At 43.0% G+C, this 15,590-nt stretch overlaps 1 protein-coding gene across 1 annotated transcript in view; it reads left to right on the top strand.

Annotated features, from left to right (window-relative positions):
- The window catches only part of camk2b1 (calcium/calmodulin-dependent protein kinase (CaM kinase) II beta 1), a gene marked incomplete at its 5' end in the record, with an annotated part of 61,546 nt that overhangs the window by 11,365 nt on the left and 34,591 nt on the right, over positions 1-15,590 (top strand). Inside the window, 4 exons of the mRNA XM_079222134.1 lie at positions 2,733-2,792; positions 3,371-3,425; positions 3,740-3,805; positions 12,935-13,007. Of these exons, the coding sequence (XP_079078260.1) occupies positions 2,733-2,792; positions 3,371-3,425; positions 3,740-3,805; positions 12,935-13,007 (254 nt within the window). The remainder of the gene's footprint in view (positions 1-2,732; positions 2,793-3,370; positions 3,426-3,739; positions 3,806-12,934; positions 13,008-15,590) is intronic.

Raw genomic sequence — 15,590 nt, 5'->3', positions numbered from 1 at the left:
CTACCTTGCAGTCATCCACCAAATCGACCACTAACTCATTTTTATTCCTCGGCACGTCCAGAATCCAGAGACTTCTAGCTGATCATCTGTAGAACTACAGCTGTGGAAACATCAAATAAGACGATGATATCTTGGACTTTCTTGACTATTCATCCTCTGCTATCGCTGACTAAATCCCCACACTTCCCCGACGTTATCTCACACACCTTCTTTATTGGCTGGAGGTTTATCTTCCATTGATTCAGCCAGCCTGTTAAAGCCAGGATAAAGGACCTGAATAACAACCCTCCTCATTACAAAGGAGGTTGCTATATCTCATTTGAAGTCAATCTCCAGCTGTAAATCCCAAGACAAATTCTCAATGACCCACTCGGATCTCCACTTAAAGAGATTTTAAGCTTAAGCAAGGCTAGAAAGAAGCAGAGTTAATTGCATGCATTATAATTTGCAGTTTCCATGCTTGGTAATGAGAGAATATGGCTGTGTCAGCATTATTGAAACAGAATTTGATACGGACTTTGCTTTAAAACTCAGTATTTTAATAAGAAAGCAAAGGATGATTAATAAAACGCTCAATAGTTTGCACCTTTACATCTCGCAATATCAGTTCCTTTGCAGCGTTCAGACGTGCCGATGAGATACAAGCCCAGTCTGGCCATCTGGTAGACGAGCGACGATGAGCCGGTGCGTTTCCTCAGAGTGATGTCAGCAGATGCCACCGACAGAATGAAATGCGATGCTTGCGCTTAGGAACGTGTTTTTCACCATTTGGCATTGTAGTGACGGATGACATATCTGGGAGCGTTCAACACAAGCGAATAGTTGGGATTAAGCCACTCAGCGTTGAGTTCATATTAAAGGGAAAGCATATGCAGACTGACTGTTCCACTGGTGCTCCCAGTGCTCCCAGTGCTCCCAGTGCTTCCACCCTTTTGTTTCTTACAGCATCGTTTTACAGCAACGTAACGTACTTTGATGCTACTTTTCTACTACTATGCTACATTTCAGAGGGACATATTGTACTTTTTAATTCACTACATTTATTTATGAGAAAATTAAATACAATCCATAAGTAAAATAAACCTTGCAACATTATACAAAGAAATAATTGAATCATGCTACAACATGAAGGCATCTTCTGCATTACTACAACAATAATAATCTTATTTTATAATATCTACTAATTGAACCGCTAAAGAGCCCATTTGGCTGTGCCATAATACTTTTTACTTTCATTTTCTTGATGACATACATAGATTTTGAATGCACGACATTTACGTATAGCAGCAAAATTATCTTTTTTTTTTAAACAGCCGCATGCACATGATACGAGCGCGCAGCAGAAAACATCCTTGCAAGGGAGAATTTCTGCTTCGCATGCAGAAATGTAGTCCCACGAGCACAAGGCTGTGACGAGACTTCACAACTGCTCAATATATATATATATATATATATATATATATATATATACACCTCTTCCCCAATGATTTACAGATACCTTATTCACTGTATGTCATCATACATACCTACTATCTATTTATTTATTTTTTACATTTGATCCCATTCACAGTGTCTGAAATGCAGTTTGTAACACAGAAACAAACACATTGAAAAAAGCCTCCTGCTCTCTCTCTATTTTTCTCTCTCTCTCTCCTCATATTTATTTTTAAATGAATCAACTATAGAGCGCTTTATTTTTGCACAACAGCTGCACAAGAGCAGCAATCAGCAATGTCTTATTCTTTTAAACAGAAAGACAGCACCCGGGCTTCATGCATAATAATCACCATGGTGTTGTTTTTTTTCCCGTTTTCTTTCTCCTTCCTTCCTCCTCCTCTGTCCCCGCTTCAACACTCCTCCGTTCCTTTCTCCGCCTCGCTCCCCTCATCTTCTAAGGCTTTAATCACTGGGCTTACACGTCACTGTCATTCCTCACTGGCTGCGTGAATGTGCGGCTATTGCCGTGTACTGCATGTACTGTACACGTGTGTGCAGTACATGTGCATTTTTGTGTTTTTAAGCCCATGCAACTTGTGTGTGTGTGTGTGTGTGTGTGTGTGTGTGTGTGTGAACACGTGCATCTCCATGTTATGTTAATGCTCATGCTGTGCTCCACATGCCTGCACATACAGGGTGCTCCACCTGATATATTTCCTCTTTAAACAGGATAATGACGCAGAATGGAGCAGAAGAAGAAAACAAATCAAACTTATTGTATGCCTTTTGGTCAATGAAGCGTCAGCAGTTCATTGTTTCCAGGAATTAAACGAAATGAAATGTTGAATAAGTTACAGAAAAGTATGTTTTAGCAGAACTGGTCAAATACCTTTTTGGGTACAGTATGATATAAGTATGACAGGGGAAACGTATGAATTTAAGCTGGTTTCTGCCTTTTGTAATAACCCTTTGATTGTTGTTCATTTCTCATTCCATATGGAGAGGATTCTCTACGATAATAATCTGGAGAATAAACCACATCTCACTATTGCAGCTCGGCTTCATCAGATTTATTCACGCCTCTTGAGTAGATTTACATACTGTAGTGTGTGTGTGTGTGTGTGTGTGTGTGTGTCAGAGCTCAGAAACAACTGGGTGTGTTTCAGTCAAACTGCATCTCAGCACAGCGTCTTGACGTTCTCACATTTAACCCGATTACCCCAAGCAGGCTGCTCCAGTGTCGGGTCCTAATGAGATCACATTCTCTCTCTTTCTCCATCTTTCTATCCCTTCAGATCACCAGAAGCTGGAGAGAGAGGCTCGGATCTGCCGCCTGTTGAAACACTCCAACATCGGTGAAGACACGTCTTTTCTCTCTTTGCTCCTCTCGCCTCCAACTTCTGTCTTAGTGAATTAATCGAAACGAGACCCGTTTATTTCCCTTTACTTCAAAGTGAAGACCTTGTTTTTTCTTGCGTACTCCAAAAGTACTACTTTTTCATTACAAAATATATCACATTTCTACTATGGTTTGTTAAAAAAAGGTGTAGTTGTAGCAATATACAGTACTGTAATTTTGATTAAACGTATATTAATACATTTTTCTTTATGTATATAGTTCATAGATTTTATTCTAATCTAACAAATCTATTCTAAATGTACATTTTATACACGTCTAAAATAGTTTAAATCCTTTTCTCTTCTGTTGTTCTCTCACAAGACTAAGACTGTAGAAGTGTAAAAAGTAGGCTGCATCAAATTATTGAATGTATTATTTATTATATTGCAGCAATGTTACTCTGTGTTTTTCAGAAATGGTAGGCAGGGTACATTTCTGGGAGAAAAAAAACGTTTCAAAACACATTAAAAATAATTATTAATAGACGAAGAAACAGACATTTATCCATCCAACCTGTTTTTCTTTGTTTTCCAGTTCGTCTTCATGACAGTATATCAGAGGAGGGTTTCCACTACCTCCTGTTCGACTTGTAAGGCATCCTCTCTTCCTCCTCTCCTCTCCTCTCCTCCTCTCCTATGCATACAATTACATAACTCTCTCTACTATATCCACCACCACCCACGTCCTCCACATCCATCTCTTGGCAATTCCCTCTAGTTTCCATGGTAACAGTGTGGGGAGGGTGGCGGGTGCTGTAGGAATCCTAGGCCCCCCGCCGCTTTCCAACCAGGCGTCCCAATATTAATGTGTGTGTGCGCGTGTGTGTGTGTGTGTGTGTGTGTGTGTGCGCGTGTGTGTGTGTGTGCGTGTGTGTGTGTGTGCGCGTGTGTGTTTCATTGACAGGGTGACCGGAGGTGAACTGTTTGAGGACATCGTAGCCAGAGAGTATTACAGCGAGGCCGACGCCAGGTAGGAGTGCTGCCTTCACTCGCCGTGTGTGTGTGTGTGTGTGTGTGTGTGTGTATATGAAAGGGCTTCTCCTTGTCCTTAAATGGCCCCTGTCCTCTGTTGTCTTCTTTTGTCTGTTTTTATTTCTCCTTTTTTTATTGTGACCCTGCTTTACTCTCTTTCCTGCTCTCCCGTCCTCTTTTTCTCGCCTTCCTCTCTCCTCCTCTTCCTGTTTTCTGCTCTTCACATAACTTCTAACTTTACCTCCTACTTTCATTGTCATATTAGTATAGTTTTTCTTTGCTCTTTCCATCCTATTTTTTTCACTATTCCTCGTCTATTTCTTTCATCAATGCCACAGTTCTTCACCTCACGCACTAACACAGGAGCGACCTTCATTTCCAATCTCAGCTTTGACCAATATGGGTTTTGAAGACCAAAAATCTGCCTTTCAAATCTGAAAAGTGTGGTCGATGTTGTCTATTTTTAACTATACATTGCCCCATTTAAGTATAGTTGATATTGCATGGGAGTTAAAGGTCTGAGAGTTGGTGCATATAGTTCAATTTAAAAAAATGCAGCGCCGCTTTTTGTGATTGGGGTTGTCCCGAATACCATTTTTCCAAACTAGCTGCAACAAAATAGTCTAAAACAATTAAATAATTACACTATGAACACAGGAAACTCTGTACCCGGGGATAACTATTACCACGCTAACAGTGAATAAACTGCATTGTCTGCCACATAGTGGGGTGGCTGATATTTATAATGCTATCAACAAAGTCTTATTGTTCAACCCAGGTGTCTTTTAAATCAGCGCACTGCAAAAACAGCCCTTCTAGAAAGAAGCAAAACATTCTTATATTCAATCAAATCATCCTATATCAAAGCAAAAAAAACTTACCCCATTGGCAGATTCTTTTGCTTGACAAGATTTCTTAAAATAAGCCAAAAATCAAGAAAAAGTAAGGCATACTTTCCTAAAATTAGATATTTTTTCTAATCAAAACATACTTGACAAGATTAATATTCTTTTTTTGGGCAAATATGACTTATTTTCTTGATACAAGGCTTTTTTTACTTTCTTAAAATTCCTTTTTTGCAGTGCGGTCCACAACCTTTTTTCTGCCACGGACCGGTTTCGTCTAAGAAAATATTTTCACGGACCGGCCTTCACGTAATAAATACGATGTAATAAAATGATGTGACTGCCATAAAGTCAATTATAAAGTGCATCCAAATACAGCTCACCATTACGGCGAATGAGTGGGAGCACTGAGCTTGTTTCTCTGCTACGAGCCGGTCCCACCTCGGGCTGAGACAACGACACCCGACGTGTGTTTTTTATGTCCAGTCTCCTCCGTAACTTAAACCTTTAGTCCAGTCTCCTCCGTAACTTAAAACCTGCTTCACAGAGACAGGATGTTGGAAATGGAAACGGGGGTTTCAGAGCTTTTTTCACCGCAGCCCGGTGGTTGGGACCGCTGTTTTAAAAGGCCCGACTAGCTTGACCTGTGCAACGCTGTCATGTCCCCTTTCCCTTTTCCCCTTGCAGTGGGAGAGATTATAAACAGGTATAATCAGCAGAACAAAACAAATTGTTTGTGCGTATGTGGACAGCTCACCGTCTCTCTGTCTTTTTCTTTTCTTCATTTTCATTCAGCCCTCTTCTTTACTTTCTTATTCTCCCTCCACCACCACCACCAGCAGCCATGCTGTTTTACATCTCACTCCCACCACTCGCGCTGACTCACCGACACACACACAGTTCACTTTAACCAACGGCGGGAGAGGAAATGGAGGCAATACACTGAGATAAGAGGGAGAGAGATACTTGGAAATGACAGTTGCGGTGTGGGTGTTCATTCAGCAGCATAGAAAGTGAAACTGAATAGTCTGATATTGTCAAAATTCATGCCAGCATGACACAGTAGACGGCTGTCCTGAGCTCTCGTCTCTATCTGGCTTCTCCTGTTTGTGGATTTTACAAGACGGTCATTGATTTAGTCAAAATGGTGCTAAAGGTGAAGGAATTTCAATTAGCTAATTATCTGTGCTTTTTAATTATCTCCAGTGTGCTAAGGGGGACACTTGTTTCGTCAAACTTTCCTATTTAGCTCATTTACCTTCATGCCTGATGCCAAAGAGCCTTTGCATTGGCTTTGTGTGCGCGTATGTACCATGCACACCGTATGCTGCAGTACTAGCACCTGCCAATCTAAACCGACTGGTGATCGCTGTCTTTCACGCCCACACACACAAAAGGACACACACTCACCCCCTTCACTTCTCTGAATGTCAGTCATCCAGGCTAGCCCCCGCCCCCTTCTTACTCCCTTGGAGAACAGTAAGAATTGGGCCTTTTTAATTAGCTATGATAATTAGTCTCAGACACGTACACTCACACAGACCCCACACCGCGCTGCATCACACCTTGATTCTCTTCAGTAGCGTTTGGTTGGGTGGAGGCCGTCATGAGCAGAGCTGAATTACACCTGAAGCTGAATCGAGTCATCCTTCCTTCACTAAGGAGCACACAGACTTGAAAAGTCACATTCAGAAAACAGCGAGCAACATGAGCGCCCTACGCCTGATGAATGTAATTCAAATATTCATGGTTTTTAGCTGCTATACGCTGCCCTGGATAGTTTAGAAAGTATTGGATCACATGCTTGTCTGCTAGTATTGAAAGGCTATGAGGAGGGATAGAAGGTGTCTTGACACACAGACTGGCTCTGCATTTGATTTTCCTCCCAGTATCTCTTTACCGTCCTGCAGAGAACAGTGGGACACTGTAGCTCAAAGTGCTGAGCGAGTCATATTTTTTTGGCAAGTGTGTCGAGCGTTGCATTTTTTTTTCTTCCTTCTTTTCTCTGCCCAACCAGGAGTTCATAAACAGACGAGTCCTTTGGAATGACATAATGGTTTTGGACAAACAAAAGGCGTGGGAAGGAGGCGCTCTCTTATTTCTAAATGCCACACACGACGGGTCACCGCCGGGTCACGCATGTAACGTCTCCCATCACTTCTTACTTCACATCAAAGAACAGAAGTGGAGAAATGAAGCGGATAAGTGTGTTATTCTCTGTGGATATTGGCCTCCTATCTAACGTCAGCGGCATGAGCCCAAAGATCCCCCTTCTGGTGAATACTGTGTGATCGATGCGCAATGAGACGGATGTACACCCATCCATGCTCCCCTGCGGCGTTAGCCATCGGGCGTAGTTTATAGTCACTGTAGGGATGCCGGCGTGGCGCAGCTTGTTCACTGAGAGAAGCCCTGTTTCCAAGTCGAGGGGATTATACAAAGAAGGCCAATTAGTTTTTAGATGATTTATAAACAGGAGGTCTTAATTTTAGTACGTTTTTTTTGCAGCCAAATCAGATTGTTTACAGGATATTCAACCTTTGATTCCTTCCAGTGCGTGTCCATTGCTTCTCCACTGCACCTCAGACATTCTCCTTCACTCGCCACTCTCAGAACTGCACTGTAAACTCACCTATTTAATTAAAATCTGCTTTTACCTGTAACTCTTAGTTATGTATGTTTTTTGTGTTATTTCTTACATTTACGTCCTCTAGTTTGTTTATATCGTTATTGCTTTTTATTGTTTCTGTTATGTGCCTTTGAGTACCTTTTTAAAGCTCTATTCAAATTAAATGTATTATGTGTGTGTGTGTGTGTGTGTGGTTGTGCGCGCGCGTGAGTGTTCATGAGCAAACGTATCTCTCTTATTCTCTCTCTCAGTCCGCCCACTAACTAGACACTGTGTGGGCGTGCATCCTGCAGGCCGCCTGTCTCTTTGCACCTGCTATTAGTCACACATTGCTCTCTCTCTCTGTCTCTCTCTGTCTCTCTCTCTCTCTCTCTCTCTCTCTCTCTTATTGCACCAAGCCTCACACGCACACACATTTAAGTGTGCACGAATTCACAGTAGAGTGAGGTGGATACGTGTATCTTTTGCTGTGCACGCACTTTTTAGTGATGGGGAAAAAATAGCCTGGCATCAGCCCACCAGTCTTCTGTGGTTTAGATGCATACGTCTTCCATTTCTTTCATGTATTATTGTCTCTCTTTTGCTCTTCAAAAGCATCCCACCTTCTCTTTCATAATCTGTCACCGTTTTTTATTTGTTTGGGTCTCCTCTCCTCTCCTTTCCTCCTCTCCTCTCCTCTCCTCTCCTCTCCTTTCCTCTCCTCTCCTCTCCTCTCCTCTCCTCTCTTTTCCTCCTCTCCTCTCCTCTCTGTTGGTGTTTGTTGTGATTTCTGTCTGGCAGGCTGTTCTGCTGTGGCTGCTCTCTCATCACATTTAAAAAAAGAAAAAGCAAAACGAAACGTTTTTTGTCTCCTCCACCTGCATCCACCCACCCACCCCTCCCCTTCCAACATCTTTATTTGCATCGTCCGCCCACTCCTCTTCCTTCTCCTCTTCCTCCTCCTCTTCCACTCTCCTCTTCTTCATTTCTTCTGACATCCATGTCACTTCTCCTCTAATCTAACCTTCCACTCTCTCATCCTTAAATTTGGTCTCGTTCCTCTTGCTTTGGCCCTGCCCCGTCACTCTGGCATCCTCTTTCTTCTCCTTCACCCCTCTCCCCTTCCATTTCCCCACCTTCTCCGTAACCCCCCCCCGCCCCCCCCACGGCCCATCTGCCTTCATCCCTCCACCGTCCCTCCTCTCTCTGTTTTGTCTTCACAGTCACTGTATCCATCAGATTCTAGAAAGTGTCCATCACATTCACCAACATGACATAGTGCACAGGGACCTGAAGGTTAGTATATGTTGAGGAGCATCTGCATCCCTGCTTCTTCCTTTCCCTCCTCCGTCCCTTTCCTCCTGCCTTCCTCCCTCCCTCCTCCGTCTCGTCTGTTCGTGTCGTCAGTCGCTGGTCTAATGTCCGCCTGTCCGACGTGTCTCTTGGTATGCTCTCATGTTTCCTTTTTGCTTTTTTATTTGATGGTATTTTTCCTATTTACCTGGAGGACCACCTGTCCTGCCTCACCCGCCCTCTCCGCTCCATCTGCCCTCTCAACCGTTCTCTTTACAATCATTTTACAAACAACTACATAATAAAACTCCTGTTGCACTGACTGACCGGATCAATAAATTAATGAGCCTTGCATGCACACACACACACACAACCTTCGACAGACAAATAGATATCCAGCGTTTACACATGCCCCATGCACTGTCAATCTCTCCCACCAGGTTTGTTAAAAGAAGTCACAGTTATATTTATTCTGTTCTTCATTGATTAATTCTCCTTCCCTCCTCCTCCTCCCTTCTCTCTAGCTTTCAGTCATTTTTTTTTTTTGTTATTGATCTGTGTATTTTCAAGTCTCATTCAACATCAAGTACATCTTTATTGCGCTCAAAGAAAAAAAGAACTGCGCTGCGTTTAAAACAAAGAGTTTTTTTAATTAATATTCTCACAAGCATCTTTGCGAGATGCTTTTATCTTCGGCCCTGAAATGAGAAGACAGTTTCCTATACATGTGATTTCATTAAACAGCATAAATGCTCGTTTCTGCTTGACATATGATGATTATTATAATATTATTATGACCAATTACATAACATCATTAAGCCACTGCTGTGGTTATCTCTGCAGCACTCATTTAATGCTTTACTTTGAGCCAGCAGGTATTTAATAGCATATTATATGGGAGATAATTAGTGATCATCTGCAGCTACTACAACAAGTAATTGGCTTTCCACCTTTTGATGCACTCTAATTAGGCAAACTACAATTAGAAAAAGGTAGCAAATGTGTCTTAAGTGTGTCAGAGTACAGTTGTTTTGCTTGCTTTAAGGAATCTTCACCCAAAAAAGGACCATTTGTACATCAGTTATTCATCCAATGTTACCTTGTATTCTTAAGAATTCCTCTTTGTGTTTCTTTGTTTCTCTCATTCTTCCACTGGGAACAAAGAATAGTAAAACTATATCAAAACATCGGTTTACAAACTCTCACATGGACTGTGCAGTACAATCCAACTCACATTTATTTCTTTTCTAAAACCTTATTTAAAGCACTGTCTTCTAAATAGTACGGTTTTGGTGATGTGTTTAGGAAGTAGTGTTGTACGGTTGTTAAACGCAGCAAACCATTTACTTCCATTACTTCAATTTAATCGAGTCTTTTGATTCTCTGTTCGCCGTAAAGGCGTTTACTTCAAGAATTCAAGGTAACATTGGGTTAGTAACTAAAGAGCATTATTTTAAGTCTCATTTGTGTCTGCGCTGTGCTGCGGACCTAATTCTTCAGCTTCACTTTGAAGAACTCTGTAAAGTGGGACAACTTGCTGGTTTGCAACAGAACCATAAACACACTCGTCTCACGGCAGATTACATGCGTACACAGAAACACTGCTTGTACACACCGTGTGGCCAAAGCCTGCTTTTTTATAGACGTGTACACACACACACACACACACACACACACACACACACACACACACACACACACACACACACACACACACTCACTGAATGGCATGCATACCTACCTGTAAATGAGGTTGCATAAGACCACAGCACACATTTCAGAGGTGGAAGTCCTTTTTGCCGCATGCAGCCACATGCTCGCGTACACACGCACAAACACACACACACACACACACACACACACACACACACACGCACACGCACACACAGCTCTTAGCATTTGGGCTGTGGATGTGACCTCCCTAGTATTTATTCATTGGGAGACCTTTAGGAACGAGACACAGGATTCTAATTTATAGCTCTGAACTTTTCGGCCATGCCAGTCCGTCTCTCTCTCTCTCTCTCTCGCCCAATTGTTCAGCATAGAGATATAGATATATATAGATATAGATATATATATCTATATCTATATATATATATATATCCTACCAATTAGATGTGATCTTAAACATGGTACTTTTTTTCTCTCATCTAATTCTTCTACACACACTATTTCAAACGGCAGAATACACCAGAGAAAAGATGCACATGATTTCCATAAGTGTAGGCGGGAAAATCAAAAGTGTTGTAAAAGCAAGAGAGCGTATTTTTCCATGATCCAAAAACTTCCATTAAGCTGCTCTCAGCAGATTGTTTGTTCTCAAGCAGGCCTGCGTGTGTTGTTGGTGGCACAGGTGAGACGATGAAATGCGATCCAGGATATCAAAAGCGAGGAATTAATCCAGGAGATTAAAGGCTCATCAGACACCCAAACACTGCGCAGCGGTGCATTCCACCACGAGGAAGGATTGTACTGCTTTAGAAAGTGATCACACTGTCAGTCACTTTGTCTTTCAGTCATGCATCGTGTGTATTTGATTGGTCTGATTCTAAATTCTGTAAATTGTGAGGCTACACTGCGGCTTCCAAGAAATCAGCACTCCAACATGGATCGTATCTCTTATGATTGAACAACGTCGCAAAGAGGCAGTTCAGTGAGAAGCACCGTATGAGCTCTCTTCTAAAAAATGTAACGTCTCCTCTTTTTTTCATTAAAAAAAAATGACTTTTTGATGAACTCTGGCCTGGTCAGTGCACAGGAAGCACACATGAACAGACGAGCTTTAATCCACACACACGCACACAGCGCCACGTCCCAGGTAGCACAGGTGCTTGTGTTGGTGGGTGTGTGTCTGTGTGTGTGTGTCTCTGCATCAGCCCACAGCTCCCACAGCTGGACCCAGGCAATGCACATGAGCCCTATACGCACACATGTACGTGTAGTCTGTCTCATCACATGTATCGTCCCCGGCTCAGACACATCATCTGGTCTCATTGCATTTGACTCGAGCATCCCTCCGTCTCCCCGAGCACAGTTCTTGACTTCTGGGTTCTTATTTTAGCTAACTGACATCAGAATGACAGATCTTGCTCGGCTGACAGTAGACATGGCATTGATCCCAGACACATCTTCTAAATGTTATTAAATGCACAATGACTCACTCCTTCCCTCACCTCCTTCATCAACACCATCTGTGCCCCCCCTCCCCCAATGGCCAGCCACATTCTCACACCCTCTCTTTCAGCACCCGAGGCCTGATGACTTAAACACAGGGAGGTGGGAATAAAAGTCAACTGTAAGACGTGTGTTTCTAGATGAGTGTGTTCACGGGTGTACTCATCTACAAAGAATAGAGTATCTAAGAAGATCCATGGATCCATATGTTTATTTTTATTTTTGCGGAATAGATTGAATCAAAGGAGTCTTCTGTTGCAGAGCACCCACAGCCATGCCCTTTCAAGTCCAACCCCCCAAAATCTCACGAATGAAGGTCATTGATGACTTCTGCTGCAATATGGTGTTTGATCCACTTAATGCTGCGTTCACACCAAAAGCGTTGCGAATTTTTCACGCGAGTAGATGCAAAGTCAATGCACAGACGTGAATGATTGCGAACAATGCGAATTTACGCCGGGAAATTTTCCAACTCTTGTAAAAGCCAATCAGCGTTGAGAAGCTCTGCCCGTCATCACCGCTGTCCTGCCGTTGCTCAATCAAACTGCTGCTGGTCCGCCTGAAGGAGCGCTGGAAGCGGCTTCATTCAGACGCAGTTCCTGGAGCTGTGTGCGCCTACGGATAATATGAACCCAGACACGAGGGCGTTGGATGTTCCGACGTTTGAGGAATTTCCACAACAAGTACAAAGCAGAACTAGTGGTTATTTCAATGGTGGATGGCGGAAATTATAACTGTTTTTACACAGATAAGCCACGGCCCCCTTTCCGCCGCGAAAAAACTAATAACGCGAATTAACCATATAAAGTCGAGCGCGTAAACTCACGCGAAAAAGTTTAGGTGTGAACGCAGAATTAGTCCCTCGGTAGCCATTTTAAATGTAGCCCGCCTTCCATGTGGAAATCTCCACACTGAAGAGCAAGCAAGCAAACAGCCAACACATCATCGATTTATGATACACGTCATATAGAAATATTGGTAATCCATGGAGATTACTTTTTATTATAGAACACTACTTGGGTGTGCTCTCAGCTGTGGGTCAGCCGGCTGGCGACAGAGGAGCCCTCTCCACCCTTCTCGTCTTCCCATTCCTCCTCAAAGCCTCCCCTCTACAACCCTGGCCTGTGCACGGGATTGTGTAGCGCTGCTCAGACTAACATGCGTCCCTCCCCCCCCCTCCCCTTCCTCCCTTGGTGTTTGCATGCAGTCATTGCATCCAGCAGATCGTGGAGGCGGTGCTTCACTGCCATCAAATGGGCGTGGTGCACCGGGACCTGAAGGTGAGTGATGGGGATCATCTATCTGCTGTCCCTTGAGTGTGTTTAAATATTTGTGTAAGGGGGGGGGTGTTGTGGGTGTGTTATTTGTGCAGTCTGTGTATGTCTGATGTGTACAAGAGAAACCGACTGCAATGTTTGTGGACATCCCTTCACTTGCAATACCGCCGTGATTAGAGAGGGTTGAATCCTCTAATTCCCCATGAATTCTGATATGAATACGGCGACTTTGGGTGCCTTGAAAGGCGCCTCCAAATAAAACGTATTATTATACAATTGCCTTCTTACTAACGCTATACAATAGAATGTAGGCCTTCACACAATAGTTGGTTGTGCAGTAGGAAAGTAATTAAATCGTTCCAAAACTCCTTTATGCTCTCACAGCAAAAAAAAAATCCCTCCATCTTCGGTGTGATTTCCATGAGGCTGTCAAACACCACCTCCCGACCTTTTTCTGGCTCCGCCCGGCCAGTTCGCAGCCTCCAGCTCTGTGCGGTCACCTTCTTTTCCTGTTGTGTAAACACCACTTCCCCCCCTGGGGTCTGTGGCGATTTCAAGCTTCCAGCACCGATCATGCTGCATGACTAATGCCGCTGCTCCGTATCCTTTTTGGAACGGGACCTTGTCACTGCACAGCCGGTCCTTTTGTCGATGGATCCATCCAAGACAACCCGAGAGGATACTTAATCTGACCTCGGGTTCATTTACTCGTCAGAGAAATGTGTCGACTATTGATTACGAGGCACCCAGTGGGGTTTTCATTGCCTTTTTGGATCAATTTATGACCCTCGGTCCTTCAAATGCGACAGCTAATGTTCTGTAAGCTACAATCAATTGACTTTTGTTTTGGGACATTTGTGGCTGACTGGCTGGTCTTTTTTTAGGGAGGTAAACCAAAAGCCAGTTGCTAATTAACAACAAGTTTGAATTGTGGGATTGCTCAATAGATTAGTATTTTGTAGACACACGTCAAACGTTTTTTTAGACTTCGGCTTGAGTTTTGCTCAGGAATGCAAGCTGCTGTGTGTGAATCTGCGTCAAAACCGATAGAAGTCAAACTATTCTCCGTACTCTCGCTGTCCCCGCTCGCGTTTCAGTATGCGCATGCTTGTATGTCACGTCTTATGTTGCACGATGCACTTGTGGTCAAGTAAGACCCTCTTCTATGCAAATGTCAGTCCCGGCATTCCAGCAAAGGCGTGTTGTGTTTATCAGAACTGTTGTGGCTATTTCTTTATTTAGCCGACACGCCTATCTGGTTTCACACCCAAGCATCGAAGAGCATTTCATGCAATAGGTCATGGTGTGACGACTGAGGACAGCCTGGGTGACAAGAGCCCTCAAATTAGAATTCAGGCTCTGGCAAATGAGTGTAAATGTAAATGTGTGCCAGCACTATATTGTTCATAGTGTGCTGCAAATAGTATATTGTTTTTTATGTCATAAAAAACAACCGAAACATGTCTGTAACACAGGCTTTACTTGTTTTTTGATTGGATTGGTTTATTATTTAAATTATACGTTTTGAAACTTTTGAAGCTCAGTCATTTTTTCAATGTCCTTTTACTCCAGTGCAGCTCTCTCTCTCGTCTTTACACCTCCCCTCTCCCCGTCAACAGAAACAGCGGCTAGTCACCGGTGTGCTCAGCTGTGTGTGCATGTCTAAGTACGTGTGTGTGCGAAAGAGACGGAGCATTTTTTTATTAAAAAGTGATGGCGGTTGCTGCTGTTTTGTTCCAACATGTGGCCTAGATGTTTTTCATTTTTTGATGGAAGTGCATGCTTCATCAGAATTTCCACCCACATCCGTTTTTTAGGGATTATTTGACTGCTGCAGTGTTGGCAAGTTCTAACTCCCTTCGTTTACAAAAGAGTAAAGCGTAACCAAGCGGTAGAGCCGGGAGAGTATGATGACACGAGGCAGGCACAGCGCCTTAGGATTACCGGTTCATCTCTCTCTCCTTCTTTCTCAATTCCTTCTCTTTTACTTTACAGGCTCAGAGACTATAAAGTGCACTTTTAAGTATCTGCACTTTAAGTAAACAGTATTCTTTTGCTTCTACATGAAATGTCTGAGAGGAGGGAGCGGAGGGTGCAAAGACACCGACTGCTGCAATGCAAGGGAGGCAGTGACAGAGCGGCAGCCTGAATATAATGTCCTCATAATGCTGTTCGCTGAGCTGCAATTCAGGAAACAACTACACAAGGAAAAGTAATCTAAGGAGGCTTTGGAACTTTGCTCACTCTTACAAGCAAACACTTTAACCGGTAGAGTTCAACCTTAACTGGGCAGAGCCAAATTGTCAATTTGTTTTGATGTAATGCTTGTCCAAAGTTCAGGGTCAGGGTTAGAGTGGCTAAAGCTAGTATTTTCAAGACCCAACCACACTTGACATTTTATCCAGTGAAAGTGACAGTAGAATTATATTATTATTAATTAGTTTCTATTATACAGTATCAGGGGGAAAATCCATTGCTTTTTATTCCTTATAGCGCTCCAACTGTGGCTGCAGAAACTACTTTGGTCACTGGGTTTTCAGTTCAAAGAAGTTTGACGCGCCTCAGAAGGCTTTTGGTGCAGGTTCA

The sequence above is a fragment of the Taurulus bubalis genome (genome assembly GCF_910589615.1).
Source record: "Taurulus bubalis genome assembly, chromosome: 8".
Classification (NCBI taxonomy): Eukaryota; Metazoa; Chordata; class Actinopteri; order Perciformes; family Cottidae; genus Taurulus; species Taurulus bubalis.
The sequence above is the reverse complement of the archived record's forward strand: the minus strand, read 5'-3'. Positions and strand labels throughout refer to the sequence as shown.